The 14,130-nt window shown below is 43.2% G+C and overlaps 1 protein-coding gene across 1 annotated transcript; it reads left to right on the forward strand.

Annotated features, from left to right (window-relative positions):
• The first annotated feature begins 845 nt into the window (after window positions 1-845).
• On the forward strand, window positions 846-7,406 carry LOC122780025 (extracellular calcium-sensing receptor-like). The gene is made up of 7 exons (XM_044042784.1): window positions 846-1,097; window positions 1,257-1,545; window positions 1,628-1,714; window positions 2,275-2,466; window positions 3,167-3,700; window positions 4,124-4,343; window positions 6,383-7,406. Exons 1-7 carry the CDS (start codon window positions 850-852, stop codon window positions 7,276-7,278), a joined length of 2,466 nt encoding a protein of 821 aa, XP_043898719.1. The 5' UTR covers window positions 846-849; the 3' UTR covers window positions 7,279-7,406.
• Window positions 7,407-14,130: the final 6,724 nt, after the last annotated feature.

Here is a 14,130-nt window from a genome sequence, read left to right on the forward strand (position 1 = left end):
TCCTGACACCCAACTTATTGACCTTGGCTCCTTCTATAAGAACCACTGTTACCAATCCAGGGGTGAAAATAGACTGTGAGTCGAAATTTGACAGTTCAATACTGCTTTTCTCAACTGAGGCAAATGGCTAAGATTAGGTCAGTTCTGTCCAGCAGAGACTTTGAAAAACGTTTACATGCTTTTATCATGACCCGTCTAGACTGTTGTAATGTCCTCTATGTTGGAGTTAGCCAGGCCTCCCTTTCTTGCCTACTGCCTGTTCAGAATGCTGCCGCACGCCTTGGTCTGGTCACGCTGCCAGGTGGCATGCATGTACTGTAAATGAAACCTTGTACCATTTGCCATTGGGGTGACAATTTATACGAAGGACCACGGAATAATTTTAGCACAAATTATTGAATATGACAGAAATACTAAACAAAGACCCAAAACACATTTATATGGAATAAAACAAACAACGATGAATATCATTCAAGAAAAGTTCTTGGGGTCATGTCAAAATAAGCTCTGAGGAAAAGTACAGTAATCGAGTCTTTACTTTCATCTTTTTGGCAGTGACCAACAGAAATCATGAGAGATACAAATGCCTCTTGCCTCTTCTTTAAAAAAAAAAAAGAATAATAACAGGTACATTATCATGTGAGACTCTATTTGTTTGTGTACTTGTCTTTATTTTTTTTCATAGTTTCGGGCCTTAGCTTTTTCCCCACAATTCAGCATTAACCCACTTTAGTTCCTGATTGAGGACTACTGTCCAATCCAAACCTCAGGTGTGAGACTGTAGACTTTATAAATTGCCTTATTGTTTGCTCTGTCCCTCTCATTCTCTCCTCAGCCCAGTGAAACATTATGACTTCACTTGTTTTATTGTCTTTGCTTTACTCTATCAGTGTCTTCACTTTAACTGATAGCTCACTCTCCAGCATCACAACTGAAGCTCCACCAGCAGCCTCAAACTGCACTCTTCTAAACAGCTTCCAGCCAGGATTTTTTGTCCAGGGTGACTATGTCATTGGTGGGATTTTCCCCCTTCATTTTAATCTGAAAATGCCAGACATTAACAGCACCTACAGACCACTACCAATAAATTGCCATGGGTGAGTTTCATAGATGATAGTGGGAGGATTTTACTTACATTTTCCTGTATAAATTATGTCTAATTTTGCACTCTTAATATAAAATGGAGTAGACAGAATGTGTTAATAATCATTAGAGTCTTTATATGAACAGACTACATTCATCTGTATCGCCCACAGACTTTATCCCAGGGCTTTCCGGTGGGCTCAGACTATGAGACTGGCAGTAGAGGAGATAAACCAGAATCCAGTGCTGTTGCTGAATCACACTCTGGGCTACAAAATCTATGATTCGTGTAGATATCCACTGACAGGACAAAGAGCTGTTTTATCGATGCTGAATGGGGTGAGTGAGGAAAACTCTTTTATGTGGACAAATGCCTCGTCACTCCTTGCTGTGATTGGGCCTTCTGGATCTGCTCAGTCTATTGTTGTGTCAAAAATCCTGCAGCCATTCAGGATCCCCATGGTAACAGTGACTTGTATTTATGTCAATCATCACAAAAAAAATTATTATTTTCTCAGTAACACTGCACTTTGTTTTTACACAGATCAGCTATGCTTCTTCGTGTGCATGTTTGTCAGACAGAGTAAAATATCCAACCTTCTTCAGAGTAATTCCTAGTGATGACTACCAGGTAAAATGTAAAACATGTGGTCAGTTATTGTTATCAGTCAAAGCTTGACACATTTACTACTCTGTCATCAGAAAGAATTTTTACAACCACCTTTAAAATTGATGTAAATCTTCAAACACTGAAAAATGAATTGAAATATATGAGTTTTCCTCTTTCCTATATGCTGTTTGTCTTCTTTACAGTTTTGGTCCTTGTAATAATCACTGATAATTGTTATCAGTACATTTAAATTATATTTGTTTGTATTGTTAAATCTTTATTATTGATGTTTGTCAATGTCTTCATTATAAGTCGTTCTGCTTTTTTTAGAGTCTTATATATACAGCACTGCTTACATTTTATTAAGATGTAACAATGCTGGTGTCGTCCCAATAATGAAATAATACATCAATATTTCTTTGTTCTGCCAAACTTCCATGCCTTATAGTTTACAGAATACATCCATGTTATAACAGGGCCCTAATCCAAATAATTTATGAAGATATTGCTTTTTATTTGTTCAAGTTTTTTAATGTCTGCAATATGAAACTGGGTGAGTTGTCTTTTTCTGTTGAGCCCAGGTGAAAGCCATTGCACAGCTGCTGGTGCACTTTAACTGGACTTGGGTGGGGCTGCTGCGAGGAGACAATGATTATGGCCGCTTTGCTGCAAAAGGTTTACTGAGAGAATTACAGGAAACAAAAGTATGTGTAGCGTACCAAGAAATTATTCCTCTGCTCTACACTCGCCAGGGGGGACTAAGGATAATGAAGGTATGAAAACACTGTGGGCACTATTGACTCCTTTCCCGCTTTAAACTACAGTTTTTTTCATTCACCCATTCACACACTGCCAGGACAGTAATGTGAGGTTAAGTATCTTGCCCAAAGAAACATCAACATGTAGACTCGTGGAGCCAGGAATCAAACCCTCAACCTTTCAGTTTAAAGACAACTCACTCTACCACTGACCCTCTTTAATATGTTTATATAACACCACGGGTTGCATTAACCAAATATTTTCCATCATTTTTAAAACGGTGACGGAAAAATCTGAGGTCCACAATAAGTCAGTACATGTGCTTTTAATCAGAAATGACAAAAGGATAAGAGTTGCAAAATGCAAGACTATGTCTAGAAAATAAACAGGGTCATTACACGAAGAAGATGAAAAATGTTACAGGTGAAACTATTGAGGCAGAGCATAAAATCTCAATGGTGGGAAAATAAAGGGTGTGAGGTCAATAGACAATATTAGCGCCAACATACAACAGGAAATGATGAATCATGTAAACAAAAACATGACTTCACTTCTTTTCTTCAAAATTAACTCCTGAAATATTGCCTTCTAAGATCTACACTAGAAATACTAGTTATTTTTCACTGTGTACATCTGAGTTTTTCTTATTGTCAATCGGTTTTGATTTTGTCTCTGTGTAAAACTCTGTCATCTACATTATCTGACTCTGTAAAGGTGATGCTTAGCTCTACTGCAAAAGTGGTGGTGGTATTTGCAGGCGAGGGGGAGATGACACCTTTCTTGGGAGACTACATGACTCAGAACATCACTGGAATCCAGTGGGTGGGGAGTGAAGCCTTGATCACAGTATCAGCCTTTTCAGGGAGAGAGTATTACCCTTACTTGGGAGGAACCATTGGGTTTGGCACCAAAAAAGGTCATATCTCCAGACTGGGTGACTTCCTGCAGACAGTAAACCCTAAGAGATATCCTGACAATGTCCTGGTGCATGAGCTGTGGGAGTCTCTGTATGGTTGCAGTCCTTTTCCATCCTCTGTCACCCAGATGCCGCCCTGCTCCGGGCAGGAGTCTCTGCTTGAACAGCACTCAGCCTACATGAATACATCCAGCCCTAGAGTAGCCTATAATGTATATAAGGCTGTACATGCCATTGCTCATTCCCTGCACAACCTCCTTCTCTGTCAGCCAGGGAAGGGGCCTTTCCAGAACAATTCATGTGCTCAGAGCAACAACATACATCCTTGGCAGGTACTGTATAATACACTGTTATTTTACCATTACAAATTGTGGGTCAAAGCCCATTTACCAAAGTCATGCAGCATAATGTACATATGGCAAACACATTTTCGGTGTTGCCTCTAAATTTAAAATTTTAACCTAAAAAAAAAAAAAATCAAGATAAAACACTTTCATTAATAATATATTTTATGAAAATGTTTAAGTTGTTTATTGTTCCATTGTAGACACAACAAGATATTTTAATTTCCATGTGATGTGTTCACTTTAACGGTTTGTTACATTTCTACTACTATACAAATTTAGGCTGTGGATTTTTAGGGGCCTTAAAACCTCAAACTCTGAAGACTGGGAAGCTCTGCAAGACAGCATTATACTGAACACATTGTTTAAAGCAATTCAGTGTTTCTTCTTGTGCATTTCTTAATTTTCAAGCTGCAACACTACCTCCAGGAAGTGAACTTCCAGATTGCTGGTGAGGAGGTGGACTTTGATGCCAAGGGTGACTCTGTACCCTATTATGATATTATCAACTGGCAGAGAGGCCCAGCAGGAAACATTGAGTTTGTCAACGTGGGTTTGTATGATGGAACCAAGGCTGTTGGAGAGGAGCTGTTGATCCAGGAGGACGGGATAATGTGGGCAGGACATCAGAGTGAGGCAAGCTGCTCACACTGTGTTTTTACCTTCATCAGATGCCAACTGTTGAAGTTCTGTAGGTTGAGATGGAGGTAAGTCAGGTGAACTGAACAGACTGGATCTGAAACAGGATAATTTGTTTTCATACACAACAAAGTTTCTAAGCCCAACTGGATTATGATGTCTTTGGTAAACTACTATCCACTGTGTTTACCTCATTGATCTTTCTTCATGGAATGTAAGAGTGAATGGTTGTTTGTCTCTGTGTGCTGGACTGGTGACCCCTCCTGGGTCTGACTCCGTATTTTGTTCTTTGTCAGCTGGGATTGGCTCCAGCTCCCACGACTCTCATGTGTAGGATAAAGCAGTAGACAATGAATTAATCTTTCTTCATGACATTAAAGGCTTCTGAAAGATGTGGCACAGATTTACAGCTAAATATATTTAAGAGAACCACAGGTTTTGGAATAGCTTATGGGCAGGAACCCAGTCCTCAGTGTACACCTTACAACCATGTGACCATCAAAAAGTTGTTTGATGACGACTGGCATACCTGTAGACAAGGGCTGGGCGATTTTATTTTTATTTTTTTAATTTATTTTAATATATATCGAGATATAAACAAGATATAACACGGGACAACATCGCTATCAATAATAGTTCATTTTGCGTTAAAATGACAATACATGGGCCGCAAGTTTGCACCTATTTCTCCTCTCCCTGCATCCCTATACACACACACATACCCTTTGTGCTCCCCCTCCCCTCTCACCTACACTCAGTAACAACATGGAGACGAGGATGATGATGATGAGGAGGAGTTGGATAGTAAACGAAAAAAACAATGGCTGGATAATTTGGAGGTGGTTTGGTTTTAAAGTGTCAGATGACCAGCAACAAAATGTGTTCTGGAAAGAATGTCGGTCTTTTGTCACGCACTGACTGCTATTGCTATGGAACCGGGAGGAAACTGTTCCCATACACATGCGCTTGCCTCCTGAGCAATGCTCACTTTAGCAGATACTCCACCTTGTGGCCAGAAAGAGAAAGACACCTCTCTGTGCAACTTCTCATCACAGAAACTGGAGCACAGATACTATTTTATGATCTCCACAGAACAATACATACAAAAATGACATTATAAACTCTGAACATTTGAAATGAAATAACTTGAAAACTATGTATGGAGGGGTCCTTACACTAGTGTTATCATATTTCCATCATCTGTTTTTGTTGTTTCTTTTCTTTATGAAATAACAGTTTGCAGTGCAGTTGCAGTAAATACGTCAGTGGAAAGGTGTTTATTGTTACTGTAAAAATTGTAACAGTATTGTATTTTTTAATTAATTACTGTATATTATTGTCATGCAGGAAAGATTTCTTATTTTTTTCAAGGAGCATTTTTATTTCTGTGACCTCTGATATTTGGCATGTGGCTTGAACTTATAAAAGACTGTTTGTTTATTGTTTAAAGGGTTTGGAAGACATTTTATCTGATATGCTATAATGCTTTGGGGGAAACCCCAATTATGTCACAGAAAAAATATTGAGATATATATCGAGTATCGCCATTCAGCTAAAACATATCGAGATATGACTTTTAGTCCATATCGCCCAGCCCTACTGTAGACTATGTCTGACATCTGCAGACAAAATACTTCATATCTAACCAGCGTAAAACTCAGAACACTGTGTTAAACCCACTTGAGAAACTAGAAGTGACACATACTTCATTGACATGTGGTTTGGAGGAATGTTCCATCTGTCAAAAGATTAACCAATAAAATGTACCAATATCAGCACATGGTTTCTCCACTCTAGGTGCCAGTATCTGTGTGCAGTGCCAGTTGTCTTCCAGGCTTCCGGAAGGCTGTCCGTCGTGGGGAGCCTATCTGCTGCTTTGACTGTGTACCATGTGACAGTGGCAAAATTAGCAATCAGACAAGTGAGTTTGAGCTGAAATATAAAATGTCAAGGCAAATCCATTCTTACAATTGTAGTACAGAAGTAATGCAAGACTGAAAATTATTCATGCTTTCTTCCCTTTAGACTCAGTAGATTGTACAATTTGTCCTGAGGACTTCTGGTCAAACAACGACAGAACAGCCTGCATCTCCAAGAAAGTGGAGTATTTGACCTTCGATTCATTGGGAATAGCCCTGACAGTGATGTCTGTGGTGGGCGCCTGCTTCACTCTGGCTGTCTGTGGAGTCTTCTTCTGTCACAGACACACAGCCATTGTCCGTGTGAATAACTCTGAGCTCAGTTTCTTCATACTGTTTGCACTGACTCTGTGTTTCCTGTGTTCTCTGCTTTTCATTGGAAAGCCAACATATTGGTCCTGCATGCTGCGCCACACTGCCTTTAGCATCACATTTTCACTGTGTATTTCCTGCATCCTGGGGAAGACCCTGGTGGTACTGGCTGCATTCACTGCCACCAGGCCAGGGCATAACATCATGAAGTGGCTGGGGCCTAAGCAGCAGAGGACCATCATCTCCAGCTGCACTCTGGTTCAGGTGGTTATCTGTGCTGCCTGGCTCATTGATGTCCCCCCGTTTCCATCCAGAAATACACAATATGAACATTCAAAGATCATATTGGAGTGTAGTGTGGGCTCTAGCCTGGCATTCTGGTGCGTTCTTGGATATATTGGTCTACAGGCCTGTCTGTGCTTTGTATTGGCTTTTCTGGCCCGAAAGTTGCCAGGGAACTTCAACGAGGCCAAGTTCATCACATTCAGCATGCTAATCTTCTGTGCTGTGTGGCTAGCATTCATCCCTGCTTATATCAGCTCCCCTGGAAATTATGCAGATGCAGTTGAGTCATTTGCCATCTTGGCCTCCAGCTTTGGCTTATTGTTCTGCCTGTTTGCTCCAAAGAGTTACATTATTTTACTGAAGCCTGAAAAGAATACAAAACAGCACCTGATGGGGAAAGAAAATAAATGATGAAACACAAATTAACCCAAAGCTATTGAGTCAGTAGCAAATGGACTTGTAGATTTCTTTCGGTGACTTATGGACAACTAACCATTTAAAAAACATGTTCATTAATCAATAATGTTTTAATATTGATATTTATTTACAGATATTGATTCTAGTATTCAAAAATGACTTTTACAACCCCAGTGCTTGCTTGGTGTATTTGTGTGGGTATGTCTGTTTTGACTCTCAACCTCCTGCACACAGGAGTCTTGAGTTGGTTAACAGTGGAGGCAATAAAAGGTGCTGCAGCTTTGTGAGACCTTGATGGTGTTCATACTCCTTTTTGTGGAAAGGAGGGTGTTTGCTGTGGTGTTTTCCCTCCTTGGATGTGTGTATGTTTTTTCTTGTCTATCAACCTGGTTCTTTGTTTGGCTATTTTTGAGACCAAAACGTCAGGTTTGAACTCCTTGGAACTTGAATCTACTTTTAAATAAAGTAAAATATTGTATTTTTATGTGTCAACTGCCCCTGCTGCCCTTCTTTTCTAACCCCGGTGTATTATTGTTGTTTTACAAGCCAAGTTCCCTTTCCCCTTGGCCACGGGCTGCCCAACAACAACACTAAGTCTGGGTTTAAAATCCTACTCTGCACTATTAAGGGTTTTTAATGGCATATTCTTAGCCAATCTCTCGGGGAAGCAGGAGACGTGGTGACCTGAGGCAGAACACCACAAATGGGTAATCCGGAAGTCAGAGTTGTAATGTCACAAAATAAAGTCTACAACGTTACCACTGGTGGAGCAAAACAATCTGACGCTGCTGACTGGGATGGCAAGGCTTAAGAAAACTCATGATTGATCGTCAGGAGCAGGTGAGGAGGACCCGCCGCAGGTGTTGCTGATCACCAGCGTCATCAGTGGAAGTAGGTCAGCCACGCCTTCTGCAGAGAGAGGGGAGAGAGAGAGAGAGCAGCACGGAGGAAAACCACAACAATAATAATAGTGGAGGAGAGTGGGATCGTGACACTTTGACCAACAAGGGTCCTTTTTTTCACGACATCCTGGATGAATGCCTAACTGAAACGTGGCAACAGCCCAGTGATTATTCACAATTAAATGAATGTATCCCTCCTGGGTTTGTTTACATCTGCAACAAATCTCATGCCAAAGGAGAGTCCGCTCCGATCAACAGTCGTGCCGGGTACAGAGGGACGCCCAGTCTTACTTCTATGAAAAAATCAAAGAAGGCTAATCTGTGGAACGAGTCCACAAATAGGTTCTTGAACAGCTTGCTGCTGGAAGGGGCTTAACGGTGCAGTTACGTCCGCCATGAAGAAGTTGGAAAGACTGGGTGATCTAATCTATGCCTATGGAGTGGAACGATTTGAAGTGGTCGAAGGCAAAGGAGCTACTCCGTTAATTCCAATTCAGGTCCAGAAGCATCTCAGTCGTCAAGGGGAAACTTTCAGACCACTGCTGTCACATTGGCGAGGAACCCATTCCAACAGTCTCCGAGAAGCCTGTGAAGAGTCTAGGTCATTGGTATGATGCCTCCCTCAAAGACAAAGAGCAAATAGAGCAGCTCAGGAAGGAGGTAGCCAGCGGCCTGGAAAACATCGGCATTGTGCACTCGTGTGCGATGGCGGTGCGCATGAGTGCAGCGGCTTCTCTAGCTCCCGGATTTATGCCCAATTTAGTTGGTTCCACAGCCAACTGTAATTATTCTGCTTGTGTAAACGAGCGTGCAAACTGACGGATTATATACAGCCGAACAGTACTTCTCGAGATAGGAACTGTTTGGCTACAATTACAACAACAACAACAACAACTACAACCTCAGCTCCTGAGCTCAGAGCTAAGCTAGCTAAGCTACGGCTCTGGAGGACACCGGACTGGTGTAGCAGAGTGCTGCGGGGAGATGGCAAGAGGAAGCAGCATGAGTGAAAACAGAAGCGGGGCAAGCGGGCCAACAGACCACCGATCCCATCCGTGTTCCTGGCTAATGCCCGCTCACAAGACCGTGTATACTCCAACATTTGACGTGCATATAGATCCGTGCCCTGCCTCCCCCTCTAGTTCTCCGATCACATCTCCATCATGCTGGTCCCTGTTTACCAGCCACTGCGTAGACACAACAGACCTGCACAGATGACGATCACGGTGCGGCCCAGTGATGCTGACGCCAAACTGCAGGACTGCTTTGAGTGAAAAACAGATCCACAGAGGACGACATCTCTTCTGTGGTCCACACAGCCCTCAGTCACCTGGAGAGCAAAGACTCCTACGTCCTTCTGCTCTTCCTCGACTTCACATCAGCCTTCAACACTATCATACCACAGACTGTGATCCATAAACTGTTTTCACTCAGACTGAGCCCCCTCCTCTGCAACTGGGTCCTGGACTTCCTGACAGACAGGCCGCAGTCAGTGAGGATCCACGACATCTCCTCTACCTCCATCACCCTCAGCACTGGCTCCCCCCAGGGCTGCGTGCTGAGCCCTCTTCTGTTCACCCCGCTCACACATGACTGCTCACCTAAACATCCGAGCTGTCATATTGTGAAATTTGCTGATGACACAGCAGTTGTTGGACGCATCAGCAACAACGATGAGTCAAGCCACAGGCGGGAATAGGAACACCTGGAGTGTTGGGACAGGGAAAACGGTCCAGCCTACATCCAGGACATGATCAAAACCTACACCCCAGCCCGCCCACTCCGCTCAGCATCTGCAAACCGGCTTGCTGCCCCCTCACTGAGAGGATCACAGAGGCATTCCCAGATCTTGAGACTGTTTACTGTCCTAGCTCCCAAATGGTGGAACGCCTCCACCTCTTCTGCCGCAACTAAAAACACATTTCTTCCGACTCTACCTTGACTAAGACGACGGCGACAAAAAAAAAACAAACTTGTTAAAATCCCAAGTCTCCACCTCACCTGTCTCCTCCTCACCTGCCTCATCACTGCCACACCTACCTGGACCACACCCCTAAGGCTATATAATCCGCCCCTTCTGCCCTTTGACCCCCCATTTTCCCTCCAAACAATCCACGAGAACAAAGGAACACTGGCTGTGAGTTTTAAGGACGTTTACTCATTTAATGATTCATTTGGTTGATACTACATATTGTTTAAAGATTTACTTATTGTTTGTGTTTCTTTATACTAGATTCCTCAGTTTAATCCTTTGTTAAAGAGAGGAAAGTAAGAGTGGATGCAATATTGATGTAAGTCTAAGACAACCTAATTTCTTATTGTATATTTGATACTTGCTAGATTGTAATATTTCCTTTATCATTTTCATATAGACAAATCATCCACCATTACCCCTCATCACCAACTACCGTTACTTGAAAATAAAATATTGGAACTTGGAAAGCTGCCTGGATCCTGTGTTTAAATGTGCACCCAACATATGATGCATTTGTACCCAAATGTTTAAATGCACTTATTGTAAGTTGCTTTGGATTAAAGCATCTGCTAAATGACATGTAATGTAATGTAAAACAACATATGCATCAACATAAAGAAAACAAAGGAGATGATGGTGGATTTCAGGATGGGCAGACATCCCACCCATTCTCCCCTGCATATCGGAGGATCAGCGGTGGAAGTGGTCTCCAGCTTCAGGTACCTGGGCGTGCATCTCAAGGACAACCTCACCTGGAGCAGCAACACTTCCAGCCGGGTCTGGAAGGCACACCAGCGTCTGTACTTCCTCAGGAGGCTGAGACGCGCTGGACTTGGAAGGTCAGCCCTTATCACCTTCTACAGATGTGTAGTGGAGAGCGTCCTGTGCTCCTGCATCACTATGTGGCACGGCAGCTGCTCTGCAGCAGAGAAGAAGGCTCTTTAGATAGTGGTGAAAGCTGCACAGAGAACTGTGGGCAGCAGCCTTCCCACCACCATGGACATCTTCACCTCCAGATGCAGGAAAAGGGCCACCGGAACATCAAGAGCAGGACAACAAGACTGAGAAACAGCTTCTACCCTGGAGCTGTCAGACTCATGAACTCTCTGTAGTCCCCATAGCCTTGCTGCCCCCACCCCCACGGACTGTACTTCTGCACATGCCCCCCCAAAAAAACAAGCAACCCCCCTGGAAACAGGGGGCAAACCGCCCCCATCCTGGCCACCAGGAGGAAGTGGACCCCATAGGCTGCAACTGAGCAGGCAAAGGCAACACTCAGACACAGGGACATAGGGACATCTTGGGCCGAGTGCAGGAAGGGAGGAATGGTCTTGGCCTTGGGGCCAGTGCACCAGCATGGATCAAGGCCACTCCATCTGAGAGACGCAAGCTGGTGGTCCAGGAGGTACGTCGGGAAGCGAAAGCGGGAAGGTGCGCACAAGCGGTGGCGCAGGCAAAACAAGGGCAGTGGATAGCATGGGAAGGAGTGAAGAAGAGGAAGATCTCCTGGTAAGAGCTGTGGGAGATAGAGGCATTCAAGACAAGCTTTACATCAGGGCTGCCTATGATGTCCTGCCTTCTCCTGCAAACCTAAGCCAGTGGTATGGCCAAGACACCACATGCCCTCTGTCTAAGTCCAGCAACACTGTTTTGCCTCACATTTGACATCATAAAAATAAATGGGACTTATAGACTGATGCGACTTATATATGTTTTTTTCCTCTTCATGGCTTATTTTTTAACAGATGCAACTAATACTCCAGTGCGACATGTAGTCTGGAATAAACGGTAAAACTGACTAAAACCTTTTTGAGTTTTCCTCAACTACAACTGGACTAAAACTGTCACATATAGAAATGACTAAATGTGACTAAAACTAATTACCATTTTAGTCCAAAAGACTAAAACTAAGACTAAATCTAGAATGGCTTCCAAAAACAACACTGGTTCTGTTGTGATTTAAGGATATTTTTGCCCTTAATGACAGTGAGGTGGGTCTAACACACCTGGTGGAACTGATGCTAGACCTATTAAAATGTGTCCTTCTCGCCTTACCCTGGCTTGCCAGGACACTGCTCACAAGGAGCTGGAGAAGATGCTGAAAGCCGGCATCATTCAGCTGTCCAATAGCTCATGGGCCTCTGCTGTGGTGATAATGCCTAAGAAAAATAGCACACGGATGAATCTTTCTTTGTGACTACATAAGGTCACAAAGAAAGATTGATACCCCCTTCCCAGAAATCCTTGGACTTGGTGGGGGGTTCTTCCTGGTTCTCCAAGCTAGACCTCTGGAGTGGGTACTGGCTGGTTCCATTGTCTCCAGAGTCTAAACCAAAGACTGTGTTTTGCACCAGCAGAGGGCTATGGCACTTCAAAGTCCTTAGCTTTGGCCTTTGTAATGCCCCGGCCACTTTTGAGAGATTGATGGACAGTGTGTTAAATGCTGTGCCCCGTCAGCAGTGTCTTGTGTACCTGGATGACCTATCGATTCATGGGAGGTCCTCTGAGGAGGTGTTGGACTCTATGGAACATGTTTTGGAGAGAGTGGCAGCTGCAGGCCTCAGGTTGCACTCCGACAAGTGCCACTTCCTAAGGAGGGAGGTGGAGTTGCTGCGCCACAAACTGGGCCGATATGGCATCGACACACTGTAAGGGAAAAAATGGTGCCATCAAGGACTGGCCCACCCCCACTGACCAGACCCAACTTAAAAGGCCCAACAAGAAAGCACCCCTATGGAAAGCGTGGCTGTGCACATTATGGGCCCTTTACCGTGTACAGACCAGGGAAATTGTTATGTTCTATTCTGAAGTGACATGAAGCCTATGCCATCTCGGACCAGGAGGCTGAGATCGTGGCGACACCTTAGCGGAAGAGGTGTTTGGCACGGCTGAGACTGTGCATAGTGACCAGGGAAGGAATTTTGAATCCAAGGTGTTCACTGCCATGTGCAAGTGCCTTGGGATGCAGAAAACCCACACAACTCCACCTCACCCCCAAAGTGATGGCATGGTGGAACGTTTAAACAGGACTCTCGCCCAGCAGTTAGCCATCCTTACAGCAGACCACTGGCCCAACACCCATTTTCTCCTTGTACTCATGGCCAACCAGTCAGGGGTCCAGGATTCGACCATGTGCCCGCCTGCTTAGCTAATGATGGGCAGGGAGCTGAGGACACCTGCAGAACTGGCCTTTGGTTTGCCACCGGACACAACAGCCACACCGTCTGGGCCAGACAGGCAGCTGCAGGACAACATGGAGATGGCACATGCCTTTGCTTGGGACCAACTGCAAGTGGTGTGTTCAGTCCCTGCAGGCACTGAACACACTGCTTTAAGAAAAAAAAATTGGATTGGATGAGACCAAGAGGTTTTTTTTTTTTTTTAATACCACATCAAGTGTTATACTTAGGAAATACAAATTTTTCTTTTCATTGTGATCATGCAAATTCACTGCTGTGCCACAGCCACACCCTGTAAGGTAGCTTGGAACCTTTGGTAACTTTTAATGTTTAATGTTTAGAGATCACGCCAATGTTCTGTACAAGTCTTAATAATGAGTTCAACTCAGTAGTTCACTTGATCTTTGACTAGTTCTTGGTCTGATCACCCTGCCAAGTTAAATCCATGTACTGTAAATGAAACCTTGTACCATTTGCCAATGTGGTGACACTTCGGAGCACAATAGAATAATTTTAGCACAAAATTACTGATATGAAGTACTTTAAAATATGACAGAAATAATAAACAGAGACCAAAATACAAAATGAAAATTTAAATCTTAATATGAAAAGGAAAAACTTGCAATTATGAATGGCATTTAAGACTAGGTGAAAAGTTCCTGGGGTCATGACAAAATGAACTCTGTGATGAAGTAAAGCAGTCAAGTCTTTACTTGCATCTTTTTGACATTGACCAAACTGTTAATATATAATAATATATAACTATAATAATATATAATAATAATATATA

Source organism: Solea senegalensis, linkage group LG13 (genome assembly GCF_019176455.1).
Source record: "Solea senegalensis isolate Sse05_10M linkage group LG13, IFAPA_SoseM_1, whole genome shotgun sequence".
In the NCBI taxonomy this organism is placed as follows: domain Eukaryota; kingdom Metazoa; phylum Chordata; class Actinopteri; order Pleuronectiformes; family Soleidae; genus Solea; species Solea senegalensis.

What these genes read in the sequence shown, in the direction of transcription:
- LOC122780025 (XM_044042784.1), top strand. Translation starts at nt 850, where the DNA reads ATGACTTCACTTGTTTTATTGTCTTTGCTTTACTCTATCAGTGTCTTC. An exon ending in CTACCAATAAATTGCCATGG is followed by an intron (nt 1,098 to 1,256) that starts GTGAGTTTCATA and finishes TATCGCCCACAG; the next exon opens with ACTTTATCCCAGGGCTTTCC. An exon ending in ACAACATACATCCTTGGCAG is followed by an intron (nt 3,701 to 4,123) that starts GTACTGTATAAT and finishes TTAATTTTCAAG; the next exon opens with CTGCAACACTACCTCCAGGA.